Raw genomic sequence first — 15,399 nt, forward strand, 5'->3', positions numbered from 1 at the left:
TTTGGGTGGCCGTTTGCTACTAATGTGTTACGTTGGCGCAAAGTTGGAGCGAGCAGCTGTTGCTGTCAGGGTAACCAAAGTGCACACGAAAGCAGAATTTTAAAATATTTAGTTTTTCATTAATTTTTTTAAACYTTAATGCTAAATTGCTAAAACTTTGAAACAAAGTATAAAATTATTATAAAAACAAAAATTTAAGATTTTCTATAAAGTAGTAATATATTAATGACAAGTATTTATAGAAAATGTTTTTGAATATTATATTGTTTTCTGAAAAAACGTGACACACACACCGCAAAATTGTGGCTGGTAAAATGAAAAGTCACAGTAGTGGTCTGCAACAAGCTTATTTCCATATGAACTTGTTTTTACTTGTGTAYAACAATTGAATCATTAAAAATAACCAACCACAGGAGTGCGGCATTGTGTTCTATCTGAACTACTCCATGTCACACGCATCGATAGTGATCCGCCAGCARCTTGGATATTATGATGTTATCCAACCATTTTATAGTTTGGACCKGGCGTCAAGTGATTATTACCTCTTCATGTCCATGGCGGCTGCTTTTGCTGCTGAAAATGTCACGTCACAAGAGCGACTTGTGAAAATCGATAAAAGGTGCCAAGATTTCTTTGCAAGTGACACTCTGAAATTACCTTCAAAATACCAGCAAGTTATCGAGCAATACGGTAGATACTCCAGCAGAATTCGTCAATTCTAAATATGCTAAGTATAATCTTCTGAAACTTAGACGCTATACTATGGTCATACTTTTATCACCTCATAATTTTTTTTTTTTTTTATAATTCAGAAGCTTTTTCTTTCGTTTCCCTATGCGCCTTTACTAGATCTTATATATGAGCACACATGTATTTGCACGGCAAAGCCTTTTTGCATCTATTCCCCTACTTTTTATACAAAAGTAATCAATATAATACTACGCTTTCTCTTCTGCAACTACTTTTGGCAACTCTGGTCCCAACCAGTTGCAGATACCGGCAAGCTCTGCAGTGTTTTTACACGTTTAATTTAAATTGCTCATTCATTTTGCTCTTTTTTTTATTTTTATGTTTTTATCCCTTTCGTAAGTTTTTTTTTTTTTGTGCACATATTTGTCGCAACAAATCGCTGGTGTTGATTGATCTTGACAAACCAAAGGGACTTTTTCTAAAATTCCACAGTCCAATTAGTGATTTTCTGCCATGTAATGTAATTAGCTTTATTTATCACTCAGCCGTAGTGCTGCTTTACTACGGGGTTCGCCTCGTCTTCTAAAATAAAATTAGCAACGAATGACCTCTAAAAAGGTTAAATAAATGGATTTAATTTCAGTGAGCTCTGGAATACAATTAATGAAATCACAACGAAAGTCGCGGGTGTTGCAAATTTTGAAGGTATTTAATGAACTAGATCTTTAGGTTTATTTTAATATAAGTAAATAAGTAAGACTATATAGTTTTCAGGTTAAGTGGAAGTARTTCTGGTAGTTCGACGCTATACTATGGTCATACTTTTTTGACCTCAAATGTACTTCGTATATGAAAATAGTAGATTTCTTTTATATGTGAGAAGTCTTCTTCTTCTTCCTTGGCACTACAACCGTGGTTCGGTGTGAGCCGAGAGCAAAAAACTTTCAGGCGAACGACACGGTCTAACCAACCTTAACTATATCAATGGCGTCGTAAAGCTCGTACAATTTGTGGTTTCATCTTCTTCGATATTCACGCTTCACACGGACGGCTCCAAAGGTCTTACGGAAAACAGTCRAATGCTCTTTCTCATCTTTGTTCGCCACAGTCTTTGTTTCTGCGCCGTTTAATATTCTTCTTCTTTATTGGCGTAGACACCRCATACGCGATTATAGCCAAGTTGCTGATGATGATGTTGAGTGACTTGTAGAGTTTGGTCTTTGTTCGCCGAGARAGGATTTTCCGAAGTAACAYCTCTTGGTAAGCGTTATCCAAGAAACACGAAAYTATCTGCGAYTTCGAAGTTATCACTGTCAACAGTGACGTCGAAGTTTAATGACAGRAGATATTTCATATTGGCCTTGTTCACTAACAAACCGAAAGAAGCGGTGAATGGAACCACGCGTAGAAGATCACGCAAGTGAGGAAAGTTTTCTGAACGTCATTCACTTGGGAGTGRCCAGAAATGATTATTTTACATATGGCTTAARCAGCTCACGATTTTCGGTCTTAGATCAAGTGTCCTCTGGATAACCAAAAAACCTCCGATAGAGCGCAAGTTTTGTTCGTCGAGATTGAGATTTGCTTTTCATTTTTATACCGATCCCATTTATAGTACCTGTTGGCAAGAGTTATTCTGCTTCATCTTTGGCTTAGATAATTGGTTGTGGATATACTTTTCAAATGTATAGCTGCCAACAGTGAAGTAGTTCYCAAGACGCKTGGAATGTTTTTGTGCGGCCTGCAGATACATTGTTTTCTCCATGTTCACCACAAAACCTCTTTCGCTTACTTTTCTTGGCTGACAGCTCTATTGTTTTGGGCTGACCAGCTTTGGTCYTTACCTATTTTGACGGAGCTGATGGTTGTGCTCGACGTCATTCTGCATATATATCTGCTCCTATCAGTGCTGTCGGAAGCGGCTTTGATGTCGATAAAAAGTGGGAGGTGTCGATCTATTTGTCGGAGGTTTTCCACAGGACTAGACAGATTATGAAAGTGTGGTGTGTATATGGTGGTTTTGGAAGGTGTAAAGGCACACCGATAAAGCCCAAACAGTTTATTTTCATACCATACTGTCGAAAAAACCGTTCATGCAATCTTAAGAAGGCTAATTCCGCGCTAATTAGCGCAGACTGTGGGATTTCCCTTCTTTTGAACATGTATTCAGCCGACTAAATCATGCTTAGCTGCTTTAAAACTGCTGAGCTGGTAATCCGTCGCCCCTCGGGCCGCCTTAGGGCTGTTTTCACCTCGTCCTGGTCAAGTGACTTTCACCATTTAACATTTTCGAGGAGTGTTCACTCCAAATTTCGAGTCTACTCTGCGTGTCCGTTTTCAGGTTTCCATTCCTGCCTGTACAGAAGTCGACCCCGGGCTTTAAACCATTTATTTACTGTCGCAAATTCTCTCTCTTCTTTTAGCTGAAAGTACAACTGTCATCCCTCCTCTTCTGTCAGCCCTCGTGACAATCGACTGTAGGTGACGAGGCGGCATTCATCATTATACTAAGTATTTCTGCGAGAACACAATGCAAAAACGCAAAGGGTCGAATATTTCCTGCTCTACAATACGAAAAAAAAACCGTGAATATTTCCTACTGTGGTCACTCTTGTAATTCGCACCAGCACCAACCCGGAAGCTTTATTTGTTTCAGGGGTGAGCTGAAATCAATTTCTATTTTACATCTCATTAAACTTTGCCTTGACGGTTGAAAGTAATTAAAAGATCTTTTTTTTATTATTATACCATATATTAACTTGTCAATAATTTACGCATTCTATACAAACTAATATGCAGTTTTTTTTTTAGAAGGTTAATAAATATCGGAACTATGTAAATACGTGATGCACATAAAAAATTATGTAGACTAGTGATTCGTAACCTTATTTAAATTAGTTAAAAAAACAAAAAGGTTTACAACTAAAACAACATTTTCGAAGACAATGTATTGTCCCTAGCGCCTAGTCACGCGTGTGATCACGAATCCAATCCAAGTATTGCGAAACCCTTGTGTAGACTCCAGGATATCCAGGTTCGCCACATTTATTGCCGAACGACACAACGCCGAGTTGAACCCAACGCGACTCAAAACGCATCATAAGTGGTCCACCAGAGTCGCCCTAAGCGAATAGTTCCATATTGTATAATGAAAAGGTGAAATTAAGTATATAGCTATGTTGGGTTACCTGACAAGCATCYACGCCACCATCCGAGTAGCCAGCACAGACGAAATTCTCATTTATGGGTTGAAAGTASGAACGATCGCAGTCTTCGTTACGCCATATAGGCAACTCAGCTTGACGTTGCGTGGTCGATTCCTTGCCGCCATAGTAGGTGGTGCCCCAACCAACTACCGTCGCACGACGACCCGGCAGACGCTCTTTGGGTGGCGCACGTCCGGCGCGYGGCAAGCAAACCGGTATCACGTATTTGGAYTTACGCACTGGCTTGTCCAGCACCAAAATGGCAATGTCGTTATAGAAACCGATACGTGAGAAACTGTGGAGAGAAATAGGCACGTATTAAATAGTGGCAAACCATTTAGCAGCTATCTGTGTACCGTTCATGCGCACGCACTTCCTTCACGGTAAATGTGACYGGCGCMGAAGGYTCAGCATCTGTAGACAAGTCAATATCGCCTAGTCGCACGGTGAATTGTCGCGCTGCGAAACTGTAAAARGTTGCTTGAAGCATACTTACATATAAAGTGTTGAGGTTCATRTAATGACTTACGGTTTTTGCCGCGAGTCGCGCGTACAATGAGCAGCTGTCAAAATGTACTTCGTGCCAATGAGCGAACCGCCACACCAGAACTCCGTACGTTTGGGTCCATGCAAAAAGATTGCCGCCATCCACGGCCATTGACCATTCGGCGCTTCAACACCACCCACAATACGACCCGATGAATATTCCTGCTGTCCACACTCTTCAGGGTCCACAATATTGTTATTGCCTATAAGCTCCAGTTCATTACCAAGTGGATTTTGCGTTGTCGTTGTTGTGGTAGTTGAAGGTTTCAACTGCGGTATYAAAACCAAACTTGGCGAGGAAGCTGGTTTTCGTGTTGTTGGCCGTTTCGTTGCGAGCGCCGTARTAGGCGCTTTCGTTGTCAGCTTGAGTGGCCGTTGYGTYGTGAGTACYGCTGAAGAYTCCGGTAAGGGACAGCACACACCCGGTACGAATAGGCTCTTAAAGCAGAGTGACTCGCGCAGACTGCTCAAGTTTAATAACAAGGCGGGACAACTGCTYAAATCTTCACAACGCCCTGGTCGACCGCTAGGTGTTTTACAAAAGTTCTCCGCATCTTTCGCAGAAACATCTTCAGTAGTTGCGGGCACTTGATCAGAACGGTCTATTGATTGCGTAACTGTTGGCATTGTGGTCGTGGTCGGTCTTAATGTTGTTGACACTTTGTTTAGCTGTTGTAGTTGTCCATTGGTGGCAATAAGCGCTGACTCGGATGCTGGTTTCTTTACCTTATTGCGGTTCTTCTTCTTCTTTTTCTTTTTCYTGATTTCTTTGGTCTCCACAAACATTGGTTTGGCTGGTGTACCCGTTTCTCCCACACGTTTGTCTGCAGTYAACAATTCCGCAACTTTCTGTTCGCTTATTAGATTGTTCTCAAGTGGCTGAGTTGCGATAATTTTCGCTGTCGGGTTGATATCATTAAACTTCCTAGATGGCGTTGCTGTGGTTGTAATAACAGTTGGCGAACTCGGAGTACTAAATGTATTTAGCGTAGAAGAAGCAATGACACCAACACTTGCGTCATTAACTATGGGCTCTTCATGTGTTGCCGGTTTAGGTTCATGGCCCCCTCGTGTAATGTCCACCAACAAATGACCCATTGTATTGAGTGCACCCAAAGTTTCAGAAATACGATTAAAAGCCGATTGCGAYAACAAACGAGGCAGTGTTTCACCACTACTGCTGTCTGTGCTGCTTTCCTCACCACTATCCTCATAATACTCATCTCCATCCTCATCCTCATCATACTCCGAGCCAGCATCACGACTCTCCGACTCAGAATCAGAAGAATCAGAATCGGAATATCTTGATTCCGTGTTCATTTGCAAGCGATTCAATTCCTTAATTTTGTGTGTCTCCACACGTCCTTTTCGTCTAACTGCAGCATCATCTCTCGCGTAGTCGTGTGAGAATGGTGAGTCCGATTGCGACTGAAAAAAAGACGCTGCCTTAAAAGTAGATATGAATCCAAGCTATATGCTTAACTAAATACAACGACACTTAAGCATCGTAACTTACATTGATCGTTGGTTAAGTGACGCGGCTCATAGTCATCACCTGAATCGKGCTTGGCCGCATGACATAATTGTTGGGCGAGAAAAGTAGCAGCAAGCGCTGAAATTGAAGTTAAAYCAACATTTTTTAGTATATTGAGCTAAAAATTTGTATATTTTGGCAAGAATGGAAGAGCAAATGTGAAATCATGCAACTAGATTAGCCCAAATATTTGCTTATTACCATAATAATGTGTTTTATTTAATCCGGAGAGCTTTTACAAGGGAAAACAAGTCTAAAAAGTAGGATTTCCAGTTCGAAGTTATTTACATCTTCAAAGTCCAGCCGGTCCAAAAAAGGCTGGCTGCAACATAAGAAAGATTTTAAATACCTATCAAGTATGTTATGAGCGAATTTTCATTTCCAACCGATTGAGGCTTAATGCCACAATACACTGATTGAAAATCACATACCATGCCACTATAAATTTTACGTCAGGTTGGATTAGATTAGATAGTTAATACTTCACTACTTAGACTGTTATGTTCAGTTCTCTGTAAAGCCAGACGAAAAACTGCTGTAGTTGCATATCGGCAAAACGACCTGRACCTATCACAAATCAGCTTCAATGTTTTATTTATATTTTCGCTATTTCCCCTGAATGTCTAAAAATATGATATTCGAGTGGTTTTTGTCCTGATCTGGCAAAAGCGGTACAATCGTGGAGGAAGTATTGAGATGATTCTATCTCATCTTCTTCCAAACAGCTGATGYAACTGGCATCCGGTAAGATGTTCAATAATACCGCATRAATCCTGATCCGACATTGTCCAGTCAGAACGTCTACAACCATTCAAAGGTGAACCTTGTGGGAAGCGAAGAGCTCCCTAGWCCTTTTCCGATTTACGCTGAGCCAGAAGGATCTTCTGCTCCACTGCTCTTAATTGACCAACACTTGGTGAGCTGGACTGCGGCCCAGAGTCTGCCAGTAAAGCACAAAAAACCAACTCGTTCTCATTTCACAGCTATTGCAATGAAAGTACTTCTCCTGGCAAGCTCTACAGCATCACAGTTTCCTACAATACTGCTGTGACTCAAATCACTCGAGTGTAAAATAGCTTGAAGATAAAAAGTACAGACATACCTTCACTAGTCTTGAGCGCACAGTCAGTGAACTGAAAGCTAATATCGTAATGGATGGTCATAATAGCAGGAACAGTGAAAAACGTAGAATCATGGGTCGTGTCAACTGATACGACCTATCTTATGGGCGCGCAATGAAAGTTCACAGTGAAAAACGCTACTCCCTTCTCTCTTTGACGTAGAATGACGTGGGAATCTACAGCATTTTGGTTTTTGCCGTGGAAACGTGTCAGCTGATTGCTCTCTCACAACCCAGGGTTGCCAATATCTATATGTTGTAGTAATTATACCATTAAGGCATCCACTTCCGCTTGATAGACGCTGCTATGGTCAAGAAAACTGCAGCTGATGGAAACAGTGTACTCCTCCACCAACTCTAAATCTAACCTCGGAAAGACTAACGACTCCGTGAAACTCAGCTTTATTAAACGATTTGAATGTGCAATGTATTATGGTAAGTACAACAAATTTGAACAAATACTTTCATTTACCTCCCCACTCACAAGATTCATATACTTTCGCCAATCTGTAAAAATTTTCTTTTTGGAAATAAAACAAAAGTAAGTCCATTAATCCCAAAACTTAACCGCAACTAACCTTAACGCAATACCGTGAAAGTATAAAACCCGCATATTATTACACAATCCGTGGTAAAACTGTAAAGTAATGAAGTCTTAAAATACTTSAAATATTTTTGGGTCAAACTGAAAGGAAAAATTGTCGAAAATGCTGTAACAGCCAAGCCTCCATGATGCAATGCGAAAATGTATGTACATATGTACTACAAGTGCTCGTGCATCAACTGCATATGGTCATAAGCCTGTTGTGTAAGTTTGTCTTATAGTTTATGTGCTTCTGTTTACTTGCGCTTTTTAGCAAATCTTTTATTTATTTTTCTTATTTGTTGCCAATTAAATTTAAAAATATCAAAAGTAACACTCAAAATTTTTAAGAGCAAAGCAATAAGTTGAAACACTCTTTTTTCAGGAATTCCCACATTTTAATGATTCATTGATTACTCACAACGCTGGTGAAAACTGGTGCACTGAAATGGGTTTTGCGTCTTAAAGTGCACTTCGGTGGCTATCTATATGTCATCAGTATATGTTTGTGTAAATTTTAGTTTTTTATGACCGCAAGTGAAAGTGACACAGTTTTTTCGCACAAAAATGCAATAACAACAAGAAACGAGTGAGTAAATGCGGTTGCAACCGAACATTTTATACTCACGCATTTTGCAACGAAGAGGCGGAAGAGTTGACAAAGCTGGGAGCTTCTTTAAACGAATCGGAGACRAARTTAATACCCTGCCAGCTGAGCACAATCAAAAGAACACTACACTATCATCCATCTTGAGACCAAGCATTMATTATAGGATAATATTCGACCGAATAGACCACAACCAAAACACAGTGAAGAAAATATAGTAGCCGTGGCTGAAAGTGAACACGAAGACCGTGGAGCGTCAATTCGACGCCATTCGCATCAACTCGGTCGGACGTATGGAACTACTTGGCGCATTTTAAGTCGAGATCTTATATTGAAAGCTTTTGCAAGAACTGAAGCCGCTCGAACTTTGCAAGCGCATCGCTTCGCCATAAGAAAAATTAAAAGTTGCTAAAAGATTCAACGTTTTCGAGCCAAATTTTGTTCAATGATGAGGCCCATTTCTGGCTAAATGCAAGGCTCAAAAAATAAAAATGTCGCATTTGGGACGAAGAGCTGCCTAAAGAGATTCAAGAGCTGCCGTTTCATCCAAAACTGAGAATGGTTTGCTTTAGTTTGTGGGGCGGTGGAATCAACGGTCCATACTTCTTCAAAAATGATGCCGGTGAGGACGTAGCCTTCARTGGCAACCGTTCTCGCATCATGATAACCGACYAKTTGATGCCTGAAATTGAAGCTCGTGATCKCGGCAACATTTGGCTTCAACAAGACAGTGCTACTYACCACACATCGCATCAATCAATGCAATTTTGAGAGAACACTTCGGTGAGCAGATATCTTGAAGTGATATCGCACCGTTAGACTTTTTCTTTTGCGGAAAATCCCACTTCAACCCAAGCCTTCGAGCAAAATCTTTTCGACGGATTTGCTCGAACGAGTCTTCGAAAATTGGACTCATCGGATATCCAACTTTCGTCAGATCAAATTTGAAGCATTTGGATTTGATATTAGCCGCTGCAATTGTTGGCAGCCTCCAAGCGTTTTATTCACATGCTACGGTCTTTTTKGGCAGGAGTTCTGGGCATCACAAAACGTCGCTATCCAAGTATTCGTGGTCTCACGAGGAATCCGACTGCTTACCTAACCCAACATATTTTAGAAACCAAACTGATGCGAAGGCGTGCCTCATGATTCATTGCGAAACTCCCAGCCCATCTTTGTTTATGATTTTCCTCTAACCATTAACAATACTGTGTCGAGGTAACAGCAAAATGCAGCAATTATATGCGGCTTACAGTTATGTCACATAACAACAACCTATATATCTAACAACCTACAAGTACTTAACCTCATCTGGTATGTATGACGCAGCACGCATCCATACTTTTATGGACATATGTACTCATACATTCACAACGAAATAATAAAATCCGTCAAATAGACGGAGTAGCAAACTAAATAAATACGCGTAAAGTAAACAGCCGGAGATGACCTAGTCAACAGACAACACATTGGACAAAAGCACAGGTGCGAAAGCGCATGCCCAGCAGGAAATATTTAAGTAAAACTATAATAAAMAATCGAAGGCGCGTGAATGAATAAATGACGAACTCATGACTAATATGTGGAATRATCAAAATCAAATAAAAAAATTATTTTCTATGAACTTTTTGACTTAACTTTATATACCAACAGGAAATATTAATTGTATTCAACACAATTGTTCTAGTGTTTARTATTATTAATTGAAAACTTAGCTCAAAATACATTCTAAATTCTAAATTCGAGCACTTAAAGGACAATTGCATCATAATATGCTACATTTAACTATTTGACAATTTTCCAGCCGGGTGCACATAACATATAGCCGAATGTTTACGAGTGCATAAAGAAAATAGTTAGATGTGTTGGGGCGTACACATATCTGAGCGTTACGCATCGTGCATGTCAAAATAGTTAGGCGGGTGCGTTACGGCATACTTTCATGTAGCGTGCGTACGTAGTTATAAAAACCGAAGTTAACGGAAAATCAGTAAAAAAAAAGGGTGGTACAAAAATGTTAACCTTATGTTTTCGGATGTAAGTATGTATGTAGTATTTCATAAGCATGACGCATGGCGTTCAGCGTACTTCTGCATAACTGTGGCAAGCAGCAAAACAAAATAAGAAATTTAAAACAACAACCAAAACGAAGTAACAGGAAATCTTATTGTGCCTAAAACTAATTAGTTCACTTCACTACGATTACGAAATGTTTACGAACGCTAACAGCCGGGTGAAAAGCACAAAAGCTCATATATTCCCGATAGAGATAAGAGGTAAACATGGTTGAAATTATATATATATATTTTGTTTTTTTAAGGTTTTTTTTTTTTTTTTTAAATTTTGTGCAAATACTATTTAAGCTCATAATTACCTCATCGCACATTGAAAATGCTGAAAATTGTTATACATATAAGATATTTGTTTTTTGTAAACTCTTTCTTATGTAATAAATTATTTTCTTTTGGAATGTGTAGTATGAATCGGTTTAGATTACTTTAACTTTATGTGAAATTTTTTTTAATTATGACATTTATTTCGTAGTGCTTTTTTGAAACATAAAATTACTACCTTAATATATTTATACGGGAAATTGTATGGGAGAAAGCGTACGTAAGCCAGCTTACAGAGTTTTGTCCTGAGTTTTTTTTTTTTTTTTTTTTTTTTTTTTTTTTTTTTTTTTTTTTTTTTTTTTTTTTTTTTTTCAAGTTATATGTAATGAATGCCACAAGGACCTATTCGTCTCAGTCCTTGTACCATCCACCGCACTACTTGAACGGCCGTGACGTCAGCCTTTACCTTCCTAAGTAAGGTGTCGAACATTCCAGGTGCATCGTAAACCTTAATACAAGGCCGTTGTTACCTTTTTAATGGAGGGTGTTTTTAAAGGTGGCAAGTCCAAAACCCAGATGATTCGATAATCCACTTTAACTCGCCTTCAAATAGATGTTTTTTGGYTACCCRGAAGATACTTGGTCTAAGCCGAAAGTCGTGAGCTATTTGAGACATATGTAAAAGCATCGTTTACAGCCACTCTCTAATGAATAAATCTCAGAGAACTTGTATAAATAAATTATATAATTTTTTTATCAGCGTGACGAGCTGAGTGGATTTTTGACTGAAARGCATACTCAGTTTTAACAAATATTCTTCAAATGACCAATATCCGCTATGGTAAGGATTGGTCTAATGACAACCGTATGTATCCAAATGACTATATTCGGTTTTAGGCCCCAGCTCCTGCTGAGTATCCTCTTGCACTTGTAATGCACCACAAAAGTGGTCCACGATTAGGTATCTCAATATTCATTTTCAAGTTTTAGTTTGGTATATATCTCGACCGCCAGATATTTTGCTGTGGTGGACTGAGGACTTTTATAGCCACTGAGTAAAGGAATAAACTATGTCCAACACGCAGTGAACAAAATATAGCAGCCATATTTGAGAGTGTACACGAAGACCGTGAAGAGTCGTACGGAACAACTTGGCCCACGACGTYCGACCTTCACAAGCGACATCGGTTTGTCCTACGGGCTTTAAAGATCCAAGATCGTCTAAAATATCACACCGTTAAATTTTTTTCTGTGGGAACTTGTAAAGTCTAAAGTACAAAGTAAGGACAATACCGCTTCGATTCTAAGCTTGGAGCAAAATATCACGCGTTGCATTCACCAGTTATCAGTCGAAATGCTCGAACGAGTCATCACAAATTGCAATCAACGGATAGACCCTCTGAGACMTAATTTCTGTTTTCTATTCAGRTCAGAACAGCATTCATATTCGAGAACCACGCAGAGGAAACAATGTTCTAGACCATTCACAATAAACCACAGTAGGAAGTATGGTGAACATAAATCTATAGTATCCGTACTTTGGAACAGAATATGTTATCGCCAAAGCATTTCGCTGCTTTGGTCTCAAAAGTCTTAATTTTTTTATGTGAGTTGCCTAGATGTTTACCATCTGTCTCTTATACACATCTAGATGTGTATAAGAGACAGGTATGGTATCTGGTAATACAATGCACTTGCACATATTTCCTTTTTGTATTATTTATATGTTTTTCTTTTTGTCATATAGTTTTCATAGACAAAATTGGAAGTAAAAAGTGGCGCAAAATCACTCGGACAATTAACGTACTAAGAAAAGTCACTTAAGTATTTATATAGAAATAATTATTGTGTACTCGTATACATCCGCTTGCCCATTCATTGCAGTCGTCATGTTGCATCTGCTGCCAAAATTAAACGCGTCATGGAGCTGGCGGCTGTTGGGATGCTGCCACGGTCGTGTTGCGCACAGTTACTCAAGTACTATATTTGTTAATGGCATTACCGCACACTTGCAGATAACCGTGGTTGCATGCAGCCCGTTATGTTTGGAAAAACTCGTTCGCCGTAAAGTGAGTACTGTGGATTTGTCTCAACGAYCGCATCGGTGGACACTTGAATTCCTCAATATATGTGCATTTTTTATTGTTGCAGATGCTTGCTTGAACCGTTTTTTTTTTCTTGTAGTTTTCATCACTTACATAACTGGTGGATTAACATAGCGTGACGGCAATAATCCGGGCAATTACATCTCAGCTGAGACAATAAAACAACCTGCAGTTGGCTTTAAATATCTAAAAAAAAAAACTGGTGTGTGCAAAGGTAAAACCAAAGTGCATATAAAATTTCAAGTGAAAAGGAAAACAAATTATAAGCAAACCAGCAGCGACGCCTCTGTGCCTGCAGCCCGTGCAAAGCGATAAATGTGCAAGATAAGAAGGTGGCGCATGCGACCCAACTGTCATGAAATATAGTATATATGGTAATGGTGTGGAGAGCAGGCATATAAGAAAAAATTTAATGCAATAATATTATGAAAAAGTAGTGTTGTAATAAAATGCGTCAGACGGTAGCACAACTCCAAGTTTCATCGGTAATTCCGGGTTCCGCTTGCATGATGGCTGGTTTCTTGTTATTGTAAGCAGTTGTGTTTTCCAAAAATATGGGAGACCCTATATGGCGTCTATATATGTATGTAAACGATCAATGTGACAAACTTAGTCATGCCCGTTTGTATGTCTGTCAATCTAGCTATGTGTATACGAGTACATGTGAGGGACTAACTATAAGTTTTTGAGATATCGATCTGAAATTTTGCACACGGCTTTTTCTTCCCAAAACGTGTGTCAAAACCGCGGAAATATGACAGCTAAAGCTGATAGCTCGGACTCAAGTGTTTGTAAAGAAAACTTTTTCATTTTACCAGATATATTCAAGCGATTTCGCATGAATTATTCTATAAATTTCACTATCGGATCCTTAGTTAGATTATATCATTTTGGGAGAAGCTAATTTTGTTATTGAGAAAAATAATGTATGAARGGTGATAAAATATTGCTTTTTGAAAGGAAAAAATATAGTGTAAGCAAAAACTTGGCTTACAACGAGTTTCCAAATTCTGCCACAAGAATATCAATGATTAGTAATTAAGCGAAGACGGTGAACGCTGGAGTCGCCCAAAGGAGCKTGTTACCTCCGAAAACCATCAAAAAAGTCCTCAAAAAAGATTTTGGATGACCCGAAAGTGAAATTGATCGAAATTGCAGACACTCTATAGGTATTAAATGAATGTGTACTTCTTATAACTCGCAAATATTTTGGTATGAAAAAGCTCGATGCAAAATGGTTGGCGCGTGAGCTCACTTTTCACCAAAAATAACGACGAGTTGATGATTCAAAGCAYTTATTGACGTTGTTCGAGTGTGATAAACCCGAGTTTTTGCGTCGATATGTGTCGATGAATGCAACATRGCYMYATCATTTCWCTAMGAAGTCCAATCGACAGTCATCCGGGTGGACTGAAGATGAAGATGAACCGGCTACAAAACCTGAAAAAACGCAGGAGTATACTAACGAGGTTAAGTGATCTGTATTTGGGGATGCGCAGCGACTAGTTTTATTTACTACTGTGGAAAAGAAAGAACCATGAACAGGAATTAAACTGTTTGAAGAACGAAATCGCTGAAAAACGGACGAGTTTAATGCAATTTTTTTCACATCCACCGTATTCCACAGGTCTGGCGAACAACTACTATTTCCAGTTCYTACATCTCAAAAGAAAGCTCGCWGGAAAGAAATATTTGTCGAATAAAGAGGTGRTCGCCGTAACTGAGGTCTATTTGAWAGCAAAGAAACAATCGTACTWCAAAAAAAATKATATCGAAAAGTTAGAGGGTCGCTGTAATCAGTATATCACCCTTAATAAGAACTATGTTGAATAAAAAAAYGAATTTTGACAAAAAAAAAACTATGTTTTACTATGTTGGGTTAGGAATTTTTCACTTTGATCTATTATCTTTCAGCAGTAAATCTATTATCAAGCTTTATTAGATACTCTCTTTGCAGACACTCTTTTGAGCTAGAAAAAACGCGCAAAAATCTAGTAATCTTATACCAGACTATGGTTTATAGATTAACGTTTAAAACCTATCAATAATGCCAAAAAATTTTTATATCAATGAAGCCACTAAACAAATCTAAAATGCGAAAAAAAAATTGCACAAAAAKTCAAAATTAAAATTAACCAAATTGTTGTGCATCGGAATTTCAATAATTTTGTGCAACATAAAAACTAATAAATTAACACAAAAAGACACACAAACACACAGTCACCACAAAAAAATGCCGAACAACAGCAATTTCTGCATTTATAAAATTAAATAACAACGACATGCGGCGTCTACAAATTAAAACTAAATAAGCAATAAAAAAAATAACAACGCTAATAAAGAGGAACAAAAAAAGCAATAAAAACCACAACAGCAACAAAGACATGGTCACTTCAWACCGCGGCGGCTTCGCGTGAATAATTTTCACTTTCTTTTCCTCAGTCACGGAACCAGTTTCGGTGATTGCTTCCACCTACCCCGCTGACAATATTTCCTTATTTTCGCTTGTTTTCGCTTTTATTTGCATATGTCTCACATATATATTTACTTATATACTACATGTATATTATTGTGTAAATATGTACATGTTTTATTATTCATTTATCAGCCAATAATTTGTTTTTATAGCCACTGCTTATTATTATTATTATATTTTATTTTTTTTGTAAAATTAT

General features: G+C 38.5%; 1 protein-coding gene across 3 annotated transcripts in view; it reads right to left on the reverse strand.

Annotated features, from left to right (window-relative positions):
• Window positions 1-3,468: 3,468 nt before the first annotated feature.
• Window positions 3,469-15,399, reverse strand: part of LOC108976684 (proclotting enzyme) — a 15,059-nt gene continuing 3,128 nt past the window's right edge. Inside the window, exons 2-6 of one of the 3 annotated variants that reach the window (XM_018945929.1) lie at window positions 5,959-6,054; window positions 4,426-5,884; window positions 4,253-4,363; window positions 3,879-4,191; window positions 3,469-3,812 (exon numbers count right to left, since the gene is read on the reverse strand). In XM_018945929.1, the coding sequence (XP_018801474.1) occupies window positions 3,654-3,812; window positions 3,879-4,191; window positions 4,253-4,363; window positions 4,426-5,884; window positions 5,959-6,054 (2,138 nt within the window). In that variant the 3' untranslated portion in view covers window positions 3,469-3,653. Of the gene's footprint in view, window positions 3,813-3,878; window positions 4,192-4,252; window positions 4,364-4,425; window positions 5,889-5,958; window positions 6,055-15,399 lie in introns of those variants that run through there. The other 2 variants (XM_018945931.1, XM_018945930.1) reach the window with 2 other exon arrangements.

The sequence above is a fragment of the Bactrocera latifrons genome, unplaced genomic scaffold, assembly GCF_001853355.1.
Source record: "Bactrocera latifrons isolate USDA-ARS-PBARC rearing strain unplaced genomic scaffold, ASM185335v1 scaffold_8, whole genome shotgun sequence".
Taxonomy (NCBI): domain Eukaryota; kingdom Metazoa; phylum Arthropoda; class Insecta; order Diptera; family Tephritidae; genus Bactrocera; species Bactrocera latifrons.